The following is a 17,006-nucleotide window of genomic DNA, read 5'->3' as shown; positions in this document are numbered from 1 at the left end:
GTGAGTAGATTTCACAATGGTATGGTGTATTGTTTTCAAGAAGCTGAATTCTTAAAATATATACTCTCTCAAGAGGACAAGGATAATCTTACCAATAAGGCCTACGTTAAGTTCCCTACCCGTAGTCCAGTCGGGCTGTTTGAGGTAACGAAAAATTAATGTTTATACCTATAAATTCACACAAGCCGTGCTGTTAAATTGTTGACGGTACGCTTTGTGTTCTTTTTGCCTTTTATGTTGTACATTTCTTTCCCCAAAGCTGACTCGCCGGACCCTTTTGTGGTGATGTGACATTAGCCTAATAAGGATAGGTCTATCTTAAGTCCAAGAACCCGTTAAGCCATTCATAATCATTATCGACATTTGCAATTCAATGAACTCTAAGTTGAGAAGATGCTGATACATGCTTACACATGCTGGCTTTTAATACACTGAGAATTTTTTAAAGAGAGGGGGTAGAGACTGAGTTTATGTCTTATAGCAACGACAGAGGTTAGCAAGTACATGTCTTAGTCCTGGACTGTGTCTTTGTCTTCGAGGAAAGAGGTTTTATCAATCACGAGGTGCTATTATATTGATAAAACCTCATTTCTCTAAGCAGTGTTGACTTATACCACTGTTTAGGCACCACTGTGATCAGCCATGACAGTGAGGACCGCATCGCAGTGAGTCGTAAATGCGATCCAGCGGGGTGCTACGAAAGGAAGGTCAACTATCAGGCCACACTGCAGCAGCTCAGTGCCCTAGTCGCCGTGTCTCGCTCCTGCAAACAGAATTTCACGGTGGATATTTTATTTATTTACACAAACAGAGCATAGTAATCACCTGACGACGTTTTGGTGACCGTCTGCGTCTTTTTTATAGCGATGTTGCCTGGTTTACTTCGCACTGCAGCTAGGTGTCGCTGCTGCAGTGTAAGGAATGTTTTCCTTGAGGACATCATTCGCATAAACTATGAGAAATGCAATGAATGCCTTCTATCTTATCGTATATTGTCTACTGATATTTGGGAGGATGAGATGCTCAACTAATATAATTTATGCTAATGAGGACCTTATTTGCATAATTAATGACAAACATAACTAATGCACCAGTTGTAAATGTTAAAATCATTTGGCAAAGGTATGGAGGCGCGGAACTCTAGTTAATATTCTGTTTTCAAATGATTTTCTCCTCAGTACGAGTGCTACCATTCCAGTTTTGGAGTGCTCGGCGGCGACGTGTGGGCCTGGTGGACCTCCCGTGACGGACAGAGGCAGATAGACTGGTCAGGCTCAACTAGCGATCGCGACACACACACATGCGCGTGCGGGGAAGCAGGTGAGGCGGAGAAACATGAAATGTTACCGGGGCAAATTAAAGGCAACCTTAGCAATATCAGCGCATTAAAACCATTCATTGTAAGACCGTCTGTACGTACCTTACCATATGAGCACATTTATATCATTATATGATACTTTTAGCAATTAAAAACAGTGCAAAAACTAGAGTTCGGCGACCTCATACCTCCATGAAAATTTAGAGCTTTCGTAAATTTCATGCAATTGACTAGCACATTAACATAATTTATGCATCGTATTGTTCATCATTGACTAACGTACACATGTCACAATTATAAAATTCCCATTATTAATCATAAAGCGTTTTTGCAATTTTTACATAAATTATGCAAATAAGTTCCTCATTACCATATTTGGTATCTGCTTATATTCCACCTATCATAGTTAACATGTGTTACATTTATTGAAGTCCAGTTATTGAAAACAATGGAATTACACAATTTCCTCATTAATTATGCAAATTAAGTCCTCATTTGCATAAAATGTATATCATTATGAACATCTTTGCCTAAGGTACCCGCATGCCTAATATGATGCCAATCCATCAATCCTTTCTGCAGTTATCCTCTTTAGAATGTCTTGACAAAAACGCCCCTGCAGTTCCGAAATTAAATGTTAGGGGGCTGAAACCTGCCCCACTTTGTCATGACACTGCAAGCTATCTACCAGCCAAATGTCAAGACCATATCACATCCAGGACAAGAGATACATTGAAAAAACTGCCATGATATAATATCCTCATTAATTATGCAAATGTACTCTTATTTTGCATAATTAGTATTTAATCTTGTACAACATTGTCTAAGGTACCTATATACCAAAAATCATGAAAATCCGTTGTTTCCTTCTTGAGTTATCCTCGTCAGAAGTTTTTGACAAAAATGCCCCTGCTATCCCAAAACTAGACGCTAGGGGGCCCAAACTTACGTAATTTTTCCCTGAGCACAAGAGCTATCTAATACTTAAAAATCTTGACCATAGCATGTTCAGAACACTGAGATAGCAAAACCGGAAGTTGCGCTGCAGTACCAAGGCCACACACCAGGGGGCCCAAAATTGACCTTGACCTTCGTCTTCCCAACCCCTACCTACATACCAAATATCATCGTAGTCCATCAAGAGGTTCTCAAGTTATGCTGACCACAAATATGCGGACACACAGACACACACACAGACACACACACACACACACAGACACACACACAGACACACTCAAAACTATACCTCCATTTTTTCATGGAGGTAACAAGCAATACAATGAGTCATTTATTATTGGTAACCCCCCAAAATCACGCGCTGAATTTTAAAGTGTTTTTTTGTGACTCAGTGTTGATATGAAACGGAATAGAGTTGGTTTCAACTTATTGATTAGAGAAGTGCAAAAAAAAGTTCTATAGGCCTTACTCAGGCAGAAATTGTTAAGGCACCTTCAATTACTATCTAAATGTTCAGGTTTTTCGTAGAAAATGCTGGAAGAAGTTTTCCAAGATTACCCCTTTAGTCAAACTGAGCCACGGCGAAAAAAAGTACAAGCATCGTCAACATACTGTTGAAGAAAGTCCACCCTAGATTCGTAACGTTTAAGAGCTGATGTCTGTAAAAACCAAGCAAAACTAGAGTTCGGCGACCTCATACCTCCATGAAAATTTAGAGCTTTTGTAAATTTCATGCCATTGACTAAGACATTAACATAATTTATGCATGGTGTTGTTCATCATTGACAAACGTACACATGTCACAATTATAAAATTTCCATTATTAATCATAAAGCGGTTTTCCAATTTTTACATAAATTATGCAAATAAGTTCCTCATTATCATATTTGGTATCTGCTTATATTCCACCTATCATATTAACATGTGTTACATTTATTGAAGTCCAGTTATTGAAAACAATGGAATTATACAATTTCCTCATTAATTATGCAAATTAACTCCTCATTTGCATAACATGCATATCATTATGAACATCTTTGCCTAAGCTACCTGCATACCTAAAATGTAGGCAATTCGTCAATCCTTTCTGCAGTTATCCTCTTTAGAATGTCTTGACAAAAACGCCCCTGCAGTTCCACAATTGAATGTTAGGGGACTGAAACTTGCCCCACTTTGTCATGACACTAAAAGCTATCTACCACTTAAATTTCACGACCATATCACGTACGGGACAAGAGATACATTGAAAAAACTGCTATGATAGAATATTCTCATTAATTATGCAAATGTACTCCTATATTGCATAATTAGTATTTTATCTTGTACAACATTGTCTAAGGTACCTACATACCAAAAATCATGAAAATCCGTTGTTCCCTTCTTGAGTTATCCTCGTCAGAAGTTTTTGACAAAAATGCCCCTGCTATCCCAAAACTAGACGCTAGGGGGCCCAAACTTATGTCATTTTTTCCTGAGCATAAGAGCTATCTAATACTTAAAAATCTTGACCATAGCATGTTCAGAACACAGAGATAGCAAAACCGGAAGTTGCGCTGCAGTACCAAGGTCATACACCAGGGGGCCCAAAATTGACCTTGACCTTCGTCTTCCCAACCCCTACCCACATACCAAATATCATCGTAGTCCATCAAGAGGTTCTCAAGTTATGCTGACCACAAATATGCGGACACACAGACACACACACAGACACACAGACACACAGACAGACACACTCAAAACTATACCTCCATTTTTTCATGGAGGTAATCAGAAAAAGTTGGCCAAACTCAAAAAATCGATTTTCCTTAAATTTTGTGTGGTGGTAGGGCCTTGGTCCAAACCTACAAAAATGGCAAAGTTTTAGATCTGCGGTCACCGGTTGCCATGGCAACGGCCATTTTCAAAATGGCGGATTTTCACCAAGGGACGGCCTTGGTCGCGTCCAAAATCGGCCTCCTTTGGACTCCTGTAGCCCCCACAAATTAACAGATATTTTATCGATTCTCGCATATGTTATTACCCCTATTCTAATGAACAAAATGATATATAGTGATGCTCAAAATGTTTTTGTGGTCAGGTGCAGTAGATGTTTAAAAATGATGTGTTTTCGTGAATTTCCAAAATTGGCAAAAATCCATTTTTTGACCATTTTTATTGACCATTAGCTCATTAGCAGGCAAATCAATTTGCTTCATTTTCGGCACAGTTATAGTTTGAACCTTTGTATACATCATATGTAAAAATAAATTTGGGCCTTTTACGTATCGGACCGTGGTGGCCCCCAGAGTAAACCAATATTTCCATTTCAAGAAAATCGTAACCATAGAATTATTCCTGGAAAAACAGTCATAGCTTACCAGAAATGAATCTCATTATCATTGTATGTAACAGAGGAACTTACCTATCACTTCTAAAAGCAGGGTTGTTTTAGATTTTTTTATAATTGCCTTTAAAATGATTTTATTGAGTTTTTTTGGTCGTTTTTAGACCAAAAAATGTATCTTTTGGCCCCAGCACTCTGGTATTACAAGCAAATGACCTGAAATTTGGTATGGGAATGTCCTGGACATGTACACACATGGGTTGATAACTGGTTTGCCATATGATAGAACAAAATGCTGAATTTTGTGACTTATTTGGGGCATTTTCGGCCCAAAAACTACATTTTTGGCCCCAGCACCCTGGTTTTACAACCAAATGACCTGAAATTTAGTATAGGAATGCCCTGGACACATACGCACATGGATTCAATAACACTTTTGGCATACTGTTCAATAAAATGCAAAGGTTTGTGATTTTTGGTTTATTTTTTTCCCAAAAAAGTACATTTTTGGCTCCCCTACCCTGGTTTTACAACTGAATGACCTGGAATTCGGTATAGCAATGCCCTGAACATATGCACACATGGATTCAATAACATGTTTTACATACAGTACAACAAAATGCTTAATTTTGAGATTTTTGCCATTTTTTTTACCAAAAAAAAAGTCATTTTCTTGCTCCTGTTCCCTGGTAAATAACCAGTAAATAACCGGTAAAAAATTGGTATAGGAGCGCATCGGAAATGGCTTTTATAACCCGTTTTTGCATACAGTGCAACAAAACGCTTAATGTTGTACTTTTTGGTCATTGCTTTACCCAAAGTACATTTCTAGCTCCTGTTCCCTATTAGGCATTACAGGCAAATTACCTCCTGGACTCCAAAAACCCCCAGAAAGTAAGAGATATTCTATTGATTCCCGTATATGTTATTACCCATATTCTAATAAGAAAAGTGATATTAAGTTATCCTCGAAATGTTTTTGTAGTGAGGTGCAGCAGATGTTAAAAGATGACGTGTCTTTGTAAATTGTAAATTGCCAAAAAGTGTTATTAAAGTGTCCAGGGCACTCCCATACCGAATTTCAGATTATTTAATTGGAGAAACAGGTTTTTTTACAGGAGCCAAAATATTTTTTTTGTAAAAAAAAATGGCAAAAAAACACACACAAAATTCAGCATTTCGCTGTACTGTATGACAAGCATGCCCTGGACATATGTGCGCATATGTCCAGGGCATTCCTATACCAAAGTTCAAGTCGTCTAAATTTTTTTAGTTGTGAAACCAGGCTACAAGAGCCAAAAATGCACTTTTTTGTTTTAAAAAAATGGCCCAAAATTAAGCATTTTGTTGTATTGTATGCCAAACGTGTTGTTATTGGATCCATCAGTGCATATGTCCAGGGCATTCCAATACCGAATGCAGGTCATTCAATGGTAAAGCCAGGGTACAGGAGCCAAAAATGTACCTTTTTTTTAGTAAAAAAAATGACCAAAATTAAGCATTTTGTTGCACAGTATGCCAAAATTATTATTGACTCTATGTGTACATGTGTCCAGGGCATTTTTATACCGAATTTCATTTACTTTGAAAACCAGGGTTTAATGGGCCAAAAATGTACTTTTGGGGCCAAAAATTACAAAAAGGAGCCAGAAATGTACTTTGGGTAAAACAATGACCAAAAATTACAACATTAAGCGTTTTGTTGCACTGTATGCAAAAACGGGTTATAAAAGCCATTTCAAATGCGATTCTACATTTGTATACCGATTTTTTACCGGTTATTTACTTGGAAAACCAAGGAACAGAAGCAAAAAAATGACTTTTTTGTAAAATAAATCTCAAAATTAAGCATTTTGTTGTACTGTATGTAAAACATGTTATTGAATCCATGTGTGCATATGTTCAGGGCATTGCTATACCGAATTCCAGGTCATTCAGTTGTAAAACCAGGGTAGGGGAGCCAAAAATGTACTTTTTTGGGGGAAAAATAAACCAAAAATCACAAACTTTTGCATTTTATTGAACAGTATGCCAAAAGTGTTATTGAATCCATGTGCGTATGTGTCCAGGGCATTCCTATACCAAATTTCAGGTCATTTGGTTGTAAAACCAGGGTGCTGGGGCCAAAAATGTAGTTTTTGGGCCAAAAATGCCCAATAAAAGTCACAAAATTCAGCATTTTGTTCTATCATATGGCAAACCAGTTATCAACCCATGTGTGTACGTGTCCAGGACATTCCCATACCAAATTTCAGGTCATTTGGTTGTAATACCAGGGTGCTGGGGCCAAAAGATACATTTTTTGGTCTAAAAACGACCAAAAAAACTCAATAAAATCATTTTAAAGGCAATTATAAAAAAATCTAAAACAACCCTGCTTTTAGAAGTGATAGGTAAGTTCCTCTGTTACATACAATGATAATGAGATTCATTTCTGGTAAGCTATGACTGTTTTTCCAGGAATAATTCTATGGTTACGATTTTCTTGAAATGGAAATATTGGTTTACTCTGGGGGCCACCACGGTCCGATACGTAAAAGGCCCAAATTTATTTTTACATATGATGTATACAAAGGTTCAAACTATAACTGTGCCGAAAATGAAGCAAATTGATTTGCCTGCTAATGAGCTAATGGTCAATAAAAATGGTCAAAAAATGGATTTTTGCCAATTTTGGAAATTCACGAAAACACATCATTTTTAAACATCTGCTGCACCTGACTACAAAAACATTTTGAGCATCACTATATATCATTTTGTTCATTAGAATAGGGGTAATAACATATGCGAGAATCAATAAAATATCTGTTAAATTGTGGGGGCTACAGGAGTCCAAAGAAGATCTATTTTGGACGCGACCATGCCTTCCCTTGGTGAAAATCCGCCATTTTGAAAAATAGCCGTTGCCATGGCAACCGGTGACCGCAGATCTAAAACTTTGCCATTTTTGTAGGTTTGGACCAAGGCCCTACCACCACACAAAATTTAAGGAAAATTGATTTTTTGAGTTTGGCCACCCTATGCTTGGTTTTTACAGACAGAGCCTCTTAAGTCTTCTTCTTTTTGTCCTTTCCTGACATAAGATTCGTGCGCAAACCCCAGTCTTACCTGTAACTGTGACAGCAACGACAAAGTTTGGCGGGAAGACTCCGGCTGGATCACGGACAAGAGCACCCTGCCCGTCATGCAACTCAACTTCGGCGACACCGGTGGTAACGGGGAATATGCGTTTCACACTCTGGGGAAGTTCATGTGTGAAGGATGAATCACTAATCACCATATTGCACATGTTAAGCCGGTTTTGGAAGTAGCTCTCCACAACACTTATTTTGAGAAAACAAAATATTAATAGTTTAATGTTTCTATTAAATGTTCTAGGGATCCTGGTACACCACCGTTTTGGATTAGACATTTAGTTCACGCAAGTAATATGCTGAATTGTTGTTCACATTGCATAAAGATCACACAGTTTACACATGATTTCCTTCCCTTCCCTTTTGACACATTCATTGTACTCCGACAAGCACAGCAGTGTAAACGTTTTGGAATGATACTGTACATGCAGAAATATTCGCGGTTTTCGCGGTGACCACTTCACCGCGAACTTAAAACCACCGCGAACATTTTTCTATTATGGTATTAGACTAGGCCGAACTGGGTACCGATACGGTGTACCGGTACAAAACCGGTTTTTCTTATTGGACCGGTCCAGAAAAACCGGTGGACCGGATGTTGGACCGGATGTTGGACGGATTGGGAAATACAGTGATTATATTATCAGGCATTCACACGTTTTCGGGGTTACCGGTCTAGGCAAATAACAAGAGCGAAGCAGAGTAGACTCTAGTCATTTTTACCAACTTTTACAGCCAATCGTACTGACTCGTAGTTAGCCTTGTAGGAATTTTTAAACGCCAGTGGAAGTCGAATACTATACAAAATATATTTTTGTAGCAAAATAGACAATTGTTTTAAGTATCGTCCATTCACAAGTTTTCACATACTAAATCAGGTCCAGGTTCAAGTCAAAAACCTGGACCTGATCCTCTGGACTTGAACCGGACCTGAATTTTCTGTGCCGGTACCCACCCCTATATTAGACTGCAGTCTATGGTGTTACCGTGAACTTAACAACCGCGAAAAGTCCTTTTTCCCGCTACTGCGAAATCAAATCCCCGCGAACTTAAATGCATTTACAGTAATTTTGCAATTTCTGCAAGTATTATTCATTACAATGTAATGGTAAAATACAACAAAATCCGATAGTCTTGGAATACTGTTATTTTATTTTGTCTCAAGCAGATACATACACAAAAATACATTTCCTCGTGGCTTGATGTATATTTAGGAAAATACAGCAGCTGCAGCTATACCTTGTCTTTTTAACACTACACAATTCGTAGAAAGAAAAAATAAATGAAACATTCAAATCAAAACGTCATGACTCATTGGTATTTCCTGGCTGCATATATCTTTCGAGTTATTCCTCATTATCTCTCATAATAATGCTCAGGTTATTTTCGTGTCAATTATTTGCTAATTGCTATGCAAGTTGTTTTGCTTAAACTTAAATCTATTTGTCCCTTGCACAAAAGAGGACTTGATCATAATGATCACTTACGCCGTACAGAGTTAACGGAACACCAGGGCGTTATTCGGAACAGTATCTATATTGAATATATGGTTATGTTTTTATAATTCATGGCCGATGCCTACAACTACATCATAAGCGACCTAGTCTGCGTAGCGGGTCATTAATGTTATTATAATATAAACATTGTCATATGTCTAACCGTGAAAACTAAACTCCGGTGTTGGCATTTGGCTAGTTACATGATGATAATATAGATGAGATTCTGGACAAGTTTTTGTTCGTCCGGCCTTTTTTTCTTTCTTGCTGTGCCGGACATTTCCAATCTTCTCACTTCCATACGTGACTGGGCGATAAAATATCTTCCTACATTAACAGTATAGTCACTTTGATCGATTTCTACGTTTTCGTCGTTTTGGAATCAGGTATGTGGTTCTCGTTTCCAGTATTGTAAGATCCCCTACTCACTAATGGTTGACAATACCCTGAGAATGGGACCTATACCCCTGATGCAGGCAGTATATTGGACACCGTCTGGCTATCATAAGCGATAGGTAAAGATATTAGCAGGGCGTTAAAACTAGAAATATTTTGGATGAGACAATATGTACGATTTTTATATTGACATCCCAGCATTAGCCTAGTTGGTGGGCCTCCAAAAATTGTCTATATTTCTGTTTCACAGATAGTGTTATGATCCTCTTTGGCTACTTTGACCCAACCTGGCTTCTTTGGCATCCGGAATAGACGCTTCATGTTTCTTGCTGCTTCAGTATCCTGATGACCTGTTTAAAAAATGTAGAAAACTTATTATTCATCTAGACCACTACTTGTTGGGGCGACGTTTTTATTTCACTAAGGTAAATTTTGTTGTTTTAAACTTTTTATGATTAAGAAGCTTTGAAAATCAACTACGTAACTTAATATCTTTCTTATGATCTCTAACCTTCATTCGTTTATGATCAGAATGTTATTCTAGCTTTTCATAGGAAAACGGTAAAAACAAAGAAAGCATAATAAGACAAATGATATTTACGTCTGCAAAGCACAATTATGGCAACTGCAACCAGAATCACGACAGCGAATGCCCCAGCTGTTCCTGCTACTGCTGGTATCCTGGAATCTGAAATTGTCAATTACATAAAATCAACGTTTTGAAATATTCTCTCGTGTATGTTATCATTCAACGTTTTGCTTCTCTTATTCTCATCAAATCCATGTTACTTTGAGATTATAAGATCGTCTTTTAAAACTGTAACATACATATTGATGAGCATTTCATTTTGATGTCATTATTTCGTGTTTTGTAATTTGTTTAACGTTATAAATGGAAATTTCGTTTTAACCGTAGACGACGTATGTAACAACAAGTTACAAACACATGTATAACAAATCAAATGACAAGTATATAACGTTACCGCATTAAGTGATTTTTTTAACACAGACAATACCATTACCAGGCGCAGGTTCAAACATGTTGGTGACTGGTTCTTCAGTAAATGTTTCCACTGCAGAAAAAATAAACGGAATATGCATTGCAAACATAATTATCTGTAGTTATTTGATCTGACGAAATCCTAAGTCCCAGATATGACTTCAGCTTATCATAACAATTATGTCTCCTCCAATTTAACTTTCCCTCGATCTCATATTTAGCAACAAATGTGTCTGATGGCACTTGAAACACAGATGAGCGATAGCCCTGAAATGCCCAATATCTTGGTTGCATTGGGTATTTATAGTGTCCATGCCTTCAGGATTACACTAACAAAAATATGATCCACTTTGAACCCAACAACAAATATGTCGTTATTGAACTAGTTTAACTGTAATATCCAACACAGAAAATTGGACACAGATTTTTGACTGAACAGTACCAGTCCTTGTCAAGGACCATATATCGATCGACAAATAAACACACAAAAGGAGGAAAGTCCCGATGCTAATTTTTGCTTTAATTATTTTATTCCAAATATTATTCTACAAGCTAAAAACGGTTTACATCTTTCATGTACGCAAAACAGAGCTTACAGCCTTATATTTATTAAAATAATTTATTGCACTGTGTATCAAGGCGATTCTGCCTTTTGTTAACCTTTTTAGGTTTTCACAGTACGGCCGAACTTACCAATGCAATCGTCTTCTTCAAATGCTCCAAATCCTTCAGTGGTCAGGCCAGGGGGACAGGGCTTGCAGTACACCTGACCAGTCTCGTTTTGGTAGGTGCCATTGTTGCACTGCATGCACTTGCCGTTGCTGAAGCTGGTTCCCACTGGACAGGGCACTATGAGATAAACATTTAAAAAGAGTTACTTCTGCTGTATTGCCTTTATTCACGCCATTGGACAGTGCAGAACCAAACTATGTTGCCAGCCTCCGTTGTATGCTAGTCACCTTTGCTTATATAGTTTTAAACATATATATGTAATACACTTGTGTAAAATATCCTTGAGTTTTCAAAATGGAAAACATGCAATCATCTAATTAGGGGTCTAACCTCAGCAAAGCTAATATACGCTTTATGATATTACGTGGCTTTTAGAGGAAGACTGCTGAGGGACTAGTTTCAACAAGGTTTTCAGGTCAAATCTTAATAAATGCATAATAAAGGGTTTCTTACCACAATAAAACATAACTGCAGTTTCGCCGACGTTGCACTCAGTAACCCCATACGTCTTTGTGGCATTGTTGTTTACAGTGTACGGGTTATTGTTAATGTATACGGTGAAAACATCGTTGAGAGTTTGGTTTTCTAACTGCATCGCAGCGATCTCCAAATCTTTTAAGGTGGCAACAAGGGTTTTCACGGATTGTGTGAACTCTGTCAAAATAGGGAAACATAAGTCAACAGTGATATTGTTATTCCATAGGTCACAAGTGACGAAGTCTAAATGTTTCTAACTGAATATATATGATTTCCTACTTTGCATATACACATGTATCAGTTGATTATCTTTCCTAACCAAATAAGATGATGAGTTGTTCAATATATGGAGGTCTAATTTTTGCAAATGATTTTATTGGTTCATTTGCATACTTCACATCTTATAATGTTCACCATTACTGTTTTCTGATGCCGCAAGCATGAACGTCCCATCATTTAGCAACGTAGTATTTTATTATTAAATGTTAAGGAGGACCTCGGTGGTGTGCAGTGTGTACGTAAGTAAAGTATCTGTTTACATTAGGTGTAATTTCCAAATCATATGCATAGTTCATGGTGAAATATAGACGAATGTAGAATTCTTCCCAGAAGAAAGGACACCAAGTTGCAAACAAACAATAGCTTTTTATGTTTTCTGTGTCAGACAGAACGAGAAACATTTTTGCCAAGATTGTAGACGTTGGTGTAGAAATTTACTCGCATTCCAGTCACAGAATTAGTGTAACCAAAAGTCTTACCTGTTTCATTTGATGAATTTCTTTCAATGTGCTTTGCATTGGACCTCTCATTACCCACAGAAGTACTTGACAGCTCAACAGTAACCGTTACTGTGTCGCTTACGTCAATCATGCCTGAACAATTTTGGACGTCAATTGCCCTGACGTAACAAGAATCGTGTTTTATGCAATCTATTTCTTCCACGTTTGTCTGAATCGTTTTTTCGACTTTTGACTTGGTTAGAAGAGCACTCTCTTCTGTGTTGCAAGGCAGGTCCGAGTATGTCATTTCATGTTTCACATTCAGCACTTTTGGTATGGTGACCTCTGTAAACAAGATAACAAAACGATTGATTGTTACCCTCAATGTTAACATCATGACCAATAATGAATGGTAATTCCATTACATGGCCACGTGGCTTGACTGGTATTGATGTGATAAAAGAAACATTTAAATGTCTTTGAATAACGTTGCTACGCTTAGTTGATAAATATTAGAATAATGGAAACCTAATTCACCTGTACATGGTGGAAATCTTGCCATGGGATTCCTTGGTGACTCATGATTCCATCTGAAGGCTGTTGACTGTCCACAGTGATAGTGAAGAACTGGCTGGTCATAAAACTCGAACCCGTCCTGACAGGAGATGGTGCAGTTAATCTCGTTATCAGTAGAGTTGCAGGTTGCAAAACCGTTCAATGGATTAGTTAGATTTTTGCAAACTGTAAGAAAAGAGAAGAAAATCATACAGAGACAGCAGATATTGGACATCTGTCACTTTGAAATTGCTGCTATTGGAAAACAACTAAAAGTCATCATCTGCTAATTGTCTGTAATTGGACATCTGTATCCCTACACAAAGCATTATTCTCACCTGGACACTTTTCTGCATTACACGCACCAATTTCAACTGATGGCCATGTGCAGTTGTTGCCCCCATGCGTAGGACGAGGATTGATACATTCCCTGGTCCTGCTGTGGTTTCCTCCACCACAAGAAGCACTGCAGCTGCTCCACTGGCTCCATGGTGTCCAGTTGCCATCAACTGCAGTTTGGAATGCAAATATGAGACGGAACGTCGTATTGTGGCAACACATTTCCCCATTTCTTTGCATAAAATATTTTCACCGGCGCTGCAAAGTAATCTGTATGGTTTAGATGCTTTCAACTCATTACATTAGTGTCACTAGTCAAAAGATGCCCATAATTTTCATTTCATAAATGATAGATACCTGAACTAATTCCACAGAAGTCGCCAACAAACCCATCTGGACACAGACAAGTGGAGTTTCCCACGCCATCGAGACAGGTAGCATTGTTCTCACAAACGTTGTCCAGGCAGTCATCGATGTTGATTTTGCAGTCGCGCCCAGTGAAGCCCTCCTTGCAGATGCAGCTGTAGTTTCTGAGTTGATCTACACAAAGGTTGTCTCCACATGGTGCCGATGCACACTCATCAGTGTCTATGTAGGGTATACGAATTGTTAAGTGCCTGATTTAAATCCATACAGAGACAAATACGTAAGTGACACAGGCTACGCAACACCTGGTCTGTTCCTGGTAGGCAATAATCCAGGACTTAAAAAATATGCATATTTACGGCAATACAAAGTCAAGGTGTGCATACGTGCAAGAAAATGAAAAATAATGTCATTTTGAGGCAGTTAGCTCATCGAACAGTAATGTTAGTATAGGAAAGACAGACAATATGTACAATATTTAGAAATTCATTGTTCCGGAGAAATTTCCGCAGGCGTTTCGACAAGCACAATGAACAGTGGACCAAAGTTTAACGTCCCTTCCTTGGGACTACGAACACTCTGCATGTCTGGTAAGCGACAGCATCATTTGTGTAGGGAAGGTCGCTTTTTATTGGACTACTTGTGAATAAAAATCCATAGGAATATTACATTTAAAAGTAGAATATCATATCAATTTGATATCAGTACACATGAAATCTCTCAAGTATTCAGTATTACGTGTACCTCACAATTAAAACAATATGAAGGTATGAGATTTGTGGAGGCAGACAGGATTTGAAATTATGTTTAAGGGGGGATCAAAAGATATAAGAAATAAATAATTACCATCGCAGAAACTGGGAATTTGTATTGATACATCCAGTTGCTGTGCTGTACCAAACTGGGACCAGCCAAGCGCGTTTCCTACATCGGTGTTGACGCATGTTCTTGCCATTTGCTGCAAGTCCATTTCGTTCTTCGTGTAATTCCAGATGTTCACGTTACTGATGAAGCCAGAAAAGGAGCTCGTGTTGTTTGGTGTCACTGATAAAAGAAACTCATATTCATTTGTGTACACAGATATTGAGTATATTTTGGTTTTGCTAGATACCTCCATGGTTTTTAGCAGTACCATTATTACACTCAATTGGAAAACATTTACATTGTTCTTTAAAATTTTGCCCGCTTTGTAATTATAAAATTTTACATAGATTAACAAAAAAACTAACGACTGTTGTTGTTGGCTTATATCTTTGCTTCTAAATGGTCATTTATATTAAAAAAATAAAAAATAAAAAAATTGGTATGTATGATATGGACACTAACAATCAGTAATGTGACAGCCAAGTCCAAAAGGCCCACGCTGATTGATGCCTTCTCGTGGTTGTTGTTGTTTTTGTTGAGATAAAGAGCCATAAGCGACAATGGCTCCATCGACTGTGACCATATACTCGTCTTTCGTGTTGCTGTATCCGATTCCAACATGATGCCAGGTTTCAAGACGCAAACTGCTTTCTGTCTGTACTTCTGCAGTGTCGTTTCCCCTATAAAACAATCAGTAACATCAATCAGTTGCATGCTAACATTGATTGACGTAAAAAATACAGAATTGACAAGGAGCCACTGATGCATTTCAATATTTTTCATTATTCCCCCTGCCCCAAAAGATAAAGATGAAGACTGTGAAAGAGAGTATCATAATGGTACTCTTCGTAGTTAGAAAATATACGTGGGGGTAGCGCAATCATTAGCACAGAACGAAAACAACTTTTTAAGCAAAGTTTCAGAGATACGTATAAAGCCCTTAAAGGCGGAGAAATATTTCAGCAGATTTTAAGATCTATCAAAGGCATCGGAAACATACATTTGGCATTTACGGAAGATTTCAGCGTTTGTAAATCTAACTTAATCTGTTGTGTTTCTTTGCGTGAATTTTACATGTATTTAAGTATGCCGAAAAGACAACTTAAATGTCTCAAAAATATTTTCTGTCAAAACGGACAAATACCGTTTCTCTAGATCTGTTACAAAATACATGTTAACCGGCTAAGTCAAATGTAATAATCCTTTGTCTGGTGTTAGATAAAACATTGCGTCATCTGTTTTATAACAGTGGCAAGATTTACAGTCAAAACTGAAAATTATTGCGCTTTCTGGTACAAAATGTTATGTTTATACCTCAGCAAATACAAATACAATACAATACAAAGTCAAATACAATAATCTTCTGTGTTTTTTAGCTATTCCGAAAGCGTTTGACGTATTCAAACTTTCTGAGTGCACAAGGTTTAATTCGAACAGGGGAGAACCTCTCACGGTTAGCTTATATGCGATATTTTACGTTATATGAAATGTTGCGGATACCATGGTCAATATTGACCGAAGGATGCCATATATATAATTTATTTCGAACTGTCATTTACGCAAAGAAGGGAAGACCTCCCCCGTTAATATATTTGCCAAGACGTATATGAAATGTTGCGTATTTCATTTGAACATACGACATGTTTATTCTTTGAATCCGCGCAGTTTAAGCGAACTAGGGGAGACCTCCCCCGTTTAGCTTATATGTTGCCAAAACGTATATGAAATGTTGCGTATTTCTTTTGAACATACGACATGTTTAATCTTTGAATCCGCGCAGTTTAAGCGAACTAGGGGAGACCTCCCTTGTTTAGCTTATATGCTGCCAAAACGTATATGAAATGTTGCGTATTTCTGTAAAACATACAACAAGTTTAATCTTTGAATCCTCGGGAGACCACCCCCGTTTAGCTTATATATTGTCAAGACGTATATGAAATGTTGCGTATTTCTGTAAAACATACAACATGTTTAATCTTTGAATCCGCGCAGTTTAAGCGAACTAGGGGAGACCTCCCCCGTTTAGCTTATATGCTGCCAAAACGTATATGAAATGTTGCATTTCTGTTGAACATACGACATGTTTAATCTTTGAATCCGCGCAGTTTAAGCGAACTAGGGGAGACCTCCCTTGTTTAGCTTATATGTTGCCAAGACGTATATGAAATGTTGCATTTCTGTTGAACATACGACATGTTTAATCTTTAAATCCGCGCAGTTTAAGCGAACTAGGGGAGACCTCCCCCGTTTAGCTTATATGTTGTCAAGACGTATATGAAATGTTGCGTATTTCTGTAAAACATACAACATGTTTAATCTTTGAATCCGCG

The 17,006-nt window shown here is 37.7% G+C and overlaps 1 protein-coding gene across 1 annotated transcript in view; it reads right to left on the bottom strand.

Annotated features, from left to right (window-relative positions):
- Window positions 1–9,855: 9,855 nt before the first annotated feature.
- The window catches only part of LOC118407939 (sushi, von Willebrand factor type A, EGF and pentraxin domain-containing protein 1-like), a 16,008-nt gene continuing 8,857 nt past the window's right edge, over window positions 9,856–17,006 (bottom strand). Inside the window, exons 7-14 of the mRNA XM_035808515.1 lie at window positions 15,264–15,356; window positions 14,659–14,856; window positions 13,804–14,034; window positions 13,090–13,293; window positions 11,810–12,010; window positions 11,318–11,473; window positions 10,647–10,697; window positions 9,856–9,974 (exon numbers count right to left, since the gene is read on the bottom strand). Of these exons, the coding sequence (XP_035664408.1) occupies window positions 9,856–9,974; window positions 10,647–10,697; window positions 11,318–11,473; window positions 11,810–12,010; window positions 13,090–13,293; window positions 13,804–14,034; window positions 14,659–14,856; window positions 15,264–15,356 (1,253 nt within the window). The remainder of the gene's footprint in view (window positions 9,975–10,646; window positions 10,698–11,317; window positions 11,474–11,809; window positions 12,011–13,089; window positions 13,294–13,803; window positions 14,035–14,658; window positions 14,857–15,263; window positions 15,357–17,006) is intronic.

Source organism: Branchiostoma floridae, unplaced genomic scaffold (genome assembly GCF_000003815.2).
Source record: "Branchiostoma floridae strain S238N-H82 unplaced genomic scaffold, Bfl_VNyyK Sc7u5tJ_150, whole genome shotgun sequence".
NCBI lineage: Eukaryota > Metazoa > Chordata > Leptocardii > Amphioxiformes > Branchiostomatidae > Branchiostoma > Branchiostoma floridae.
Note: the sequence above shows the minus strand (reverse complement) of the source record. Positions and strands in the feature narration are given on the sequence as shown.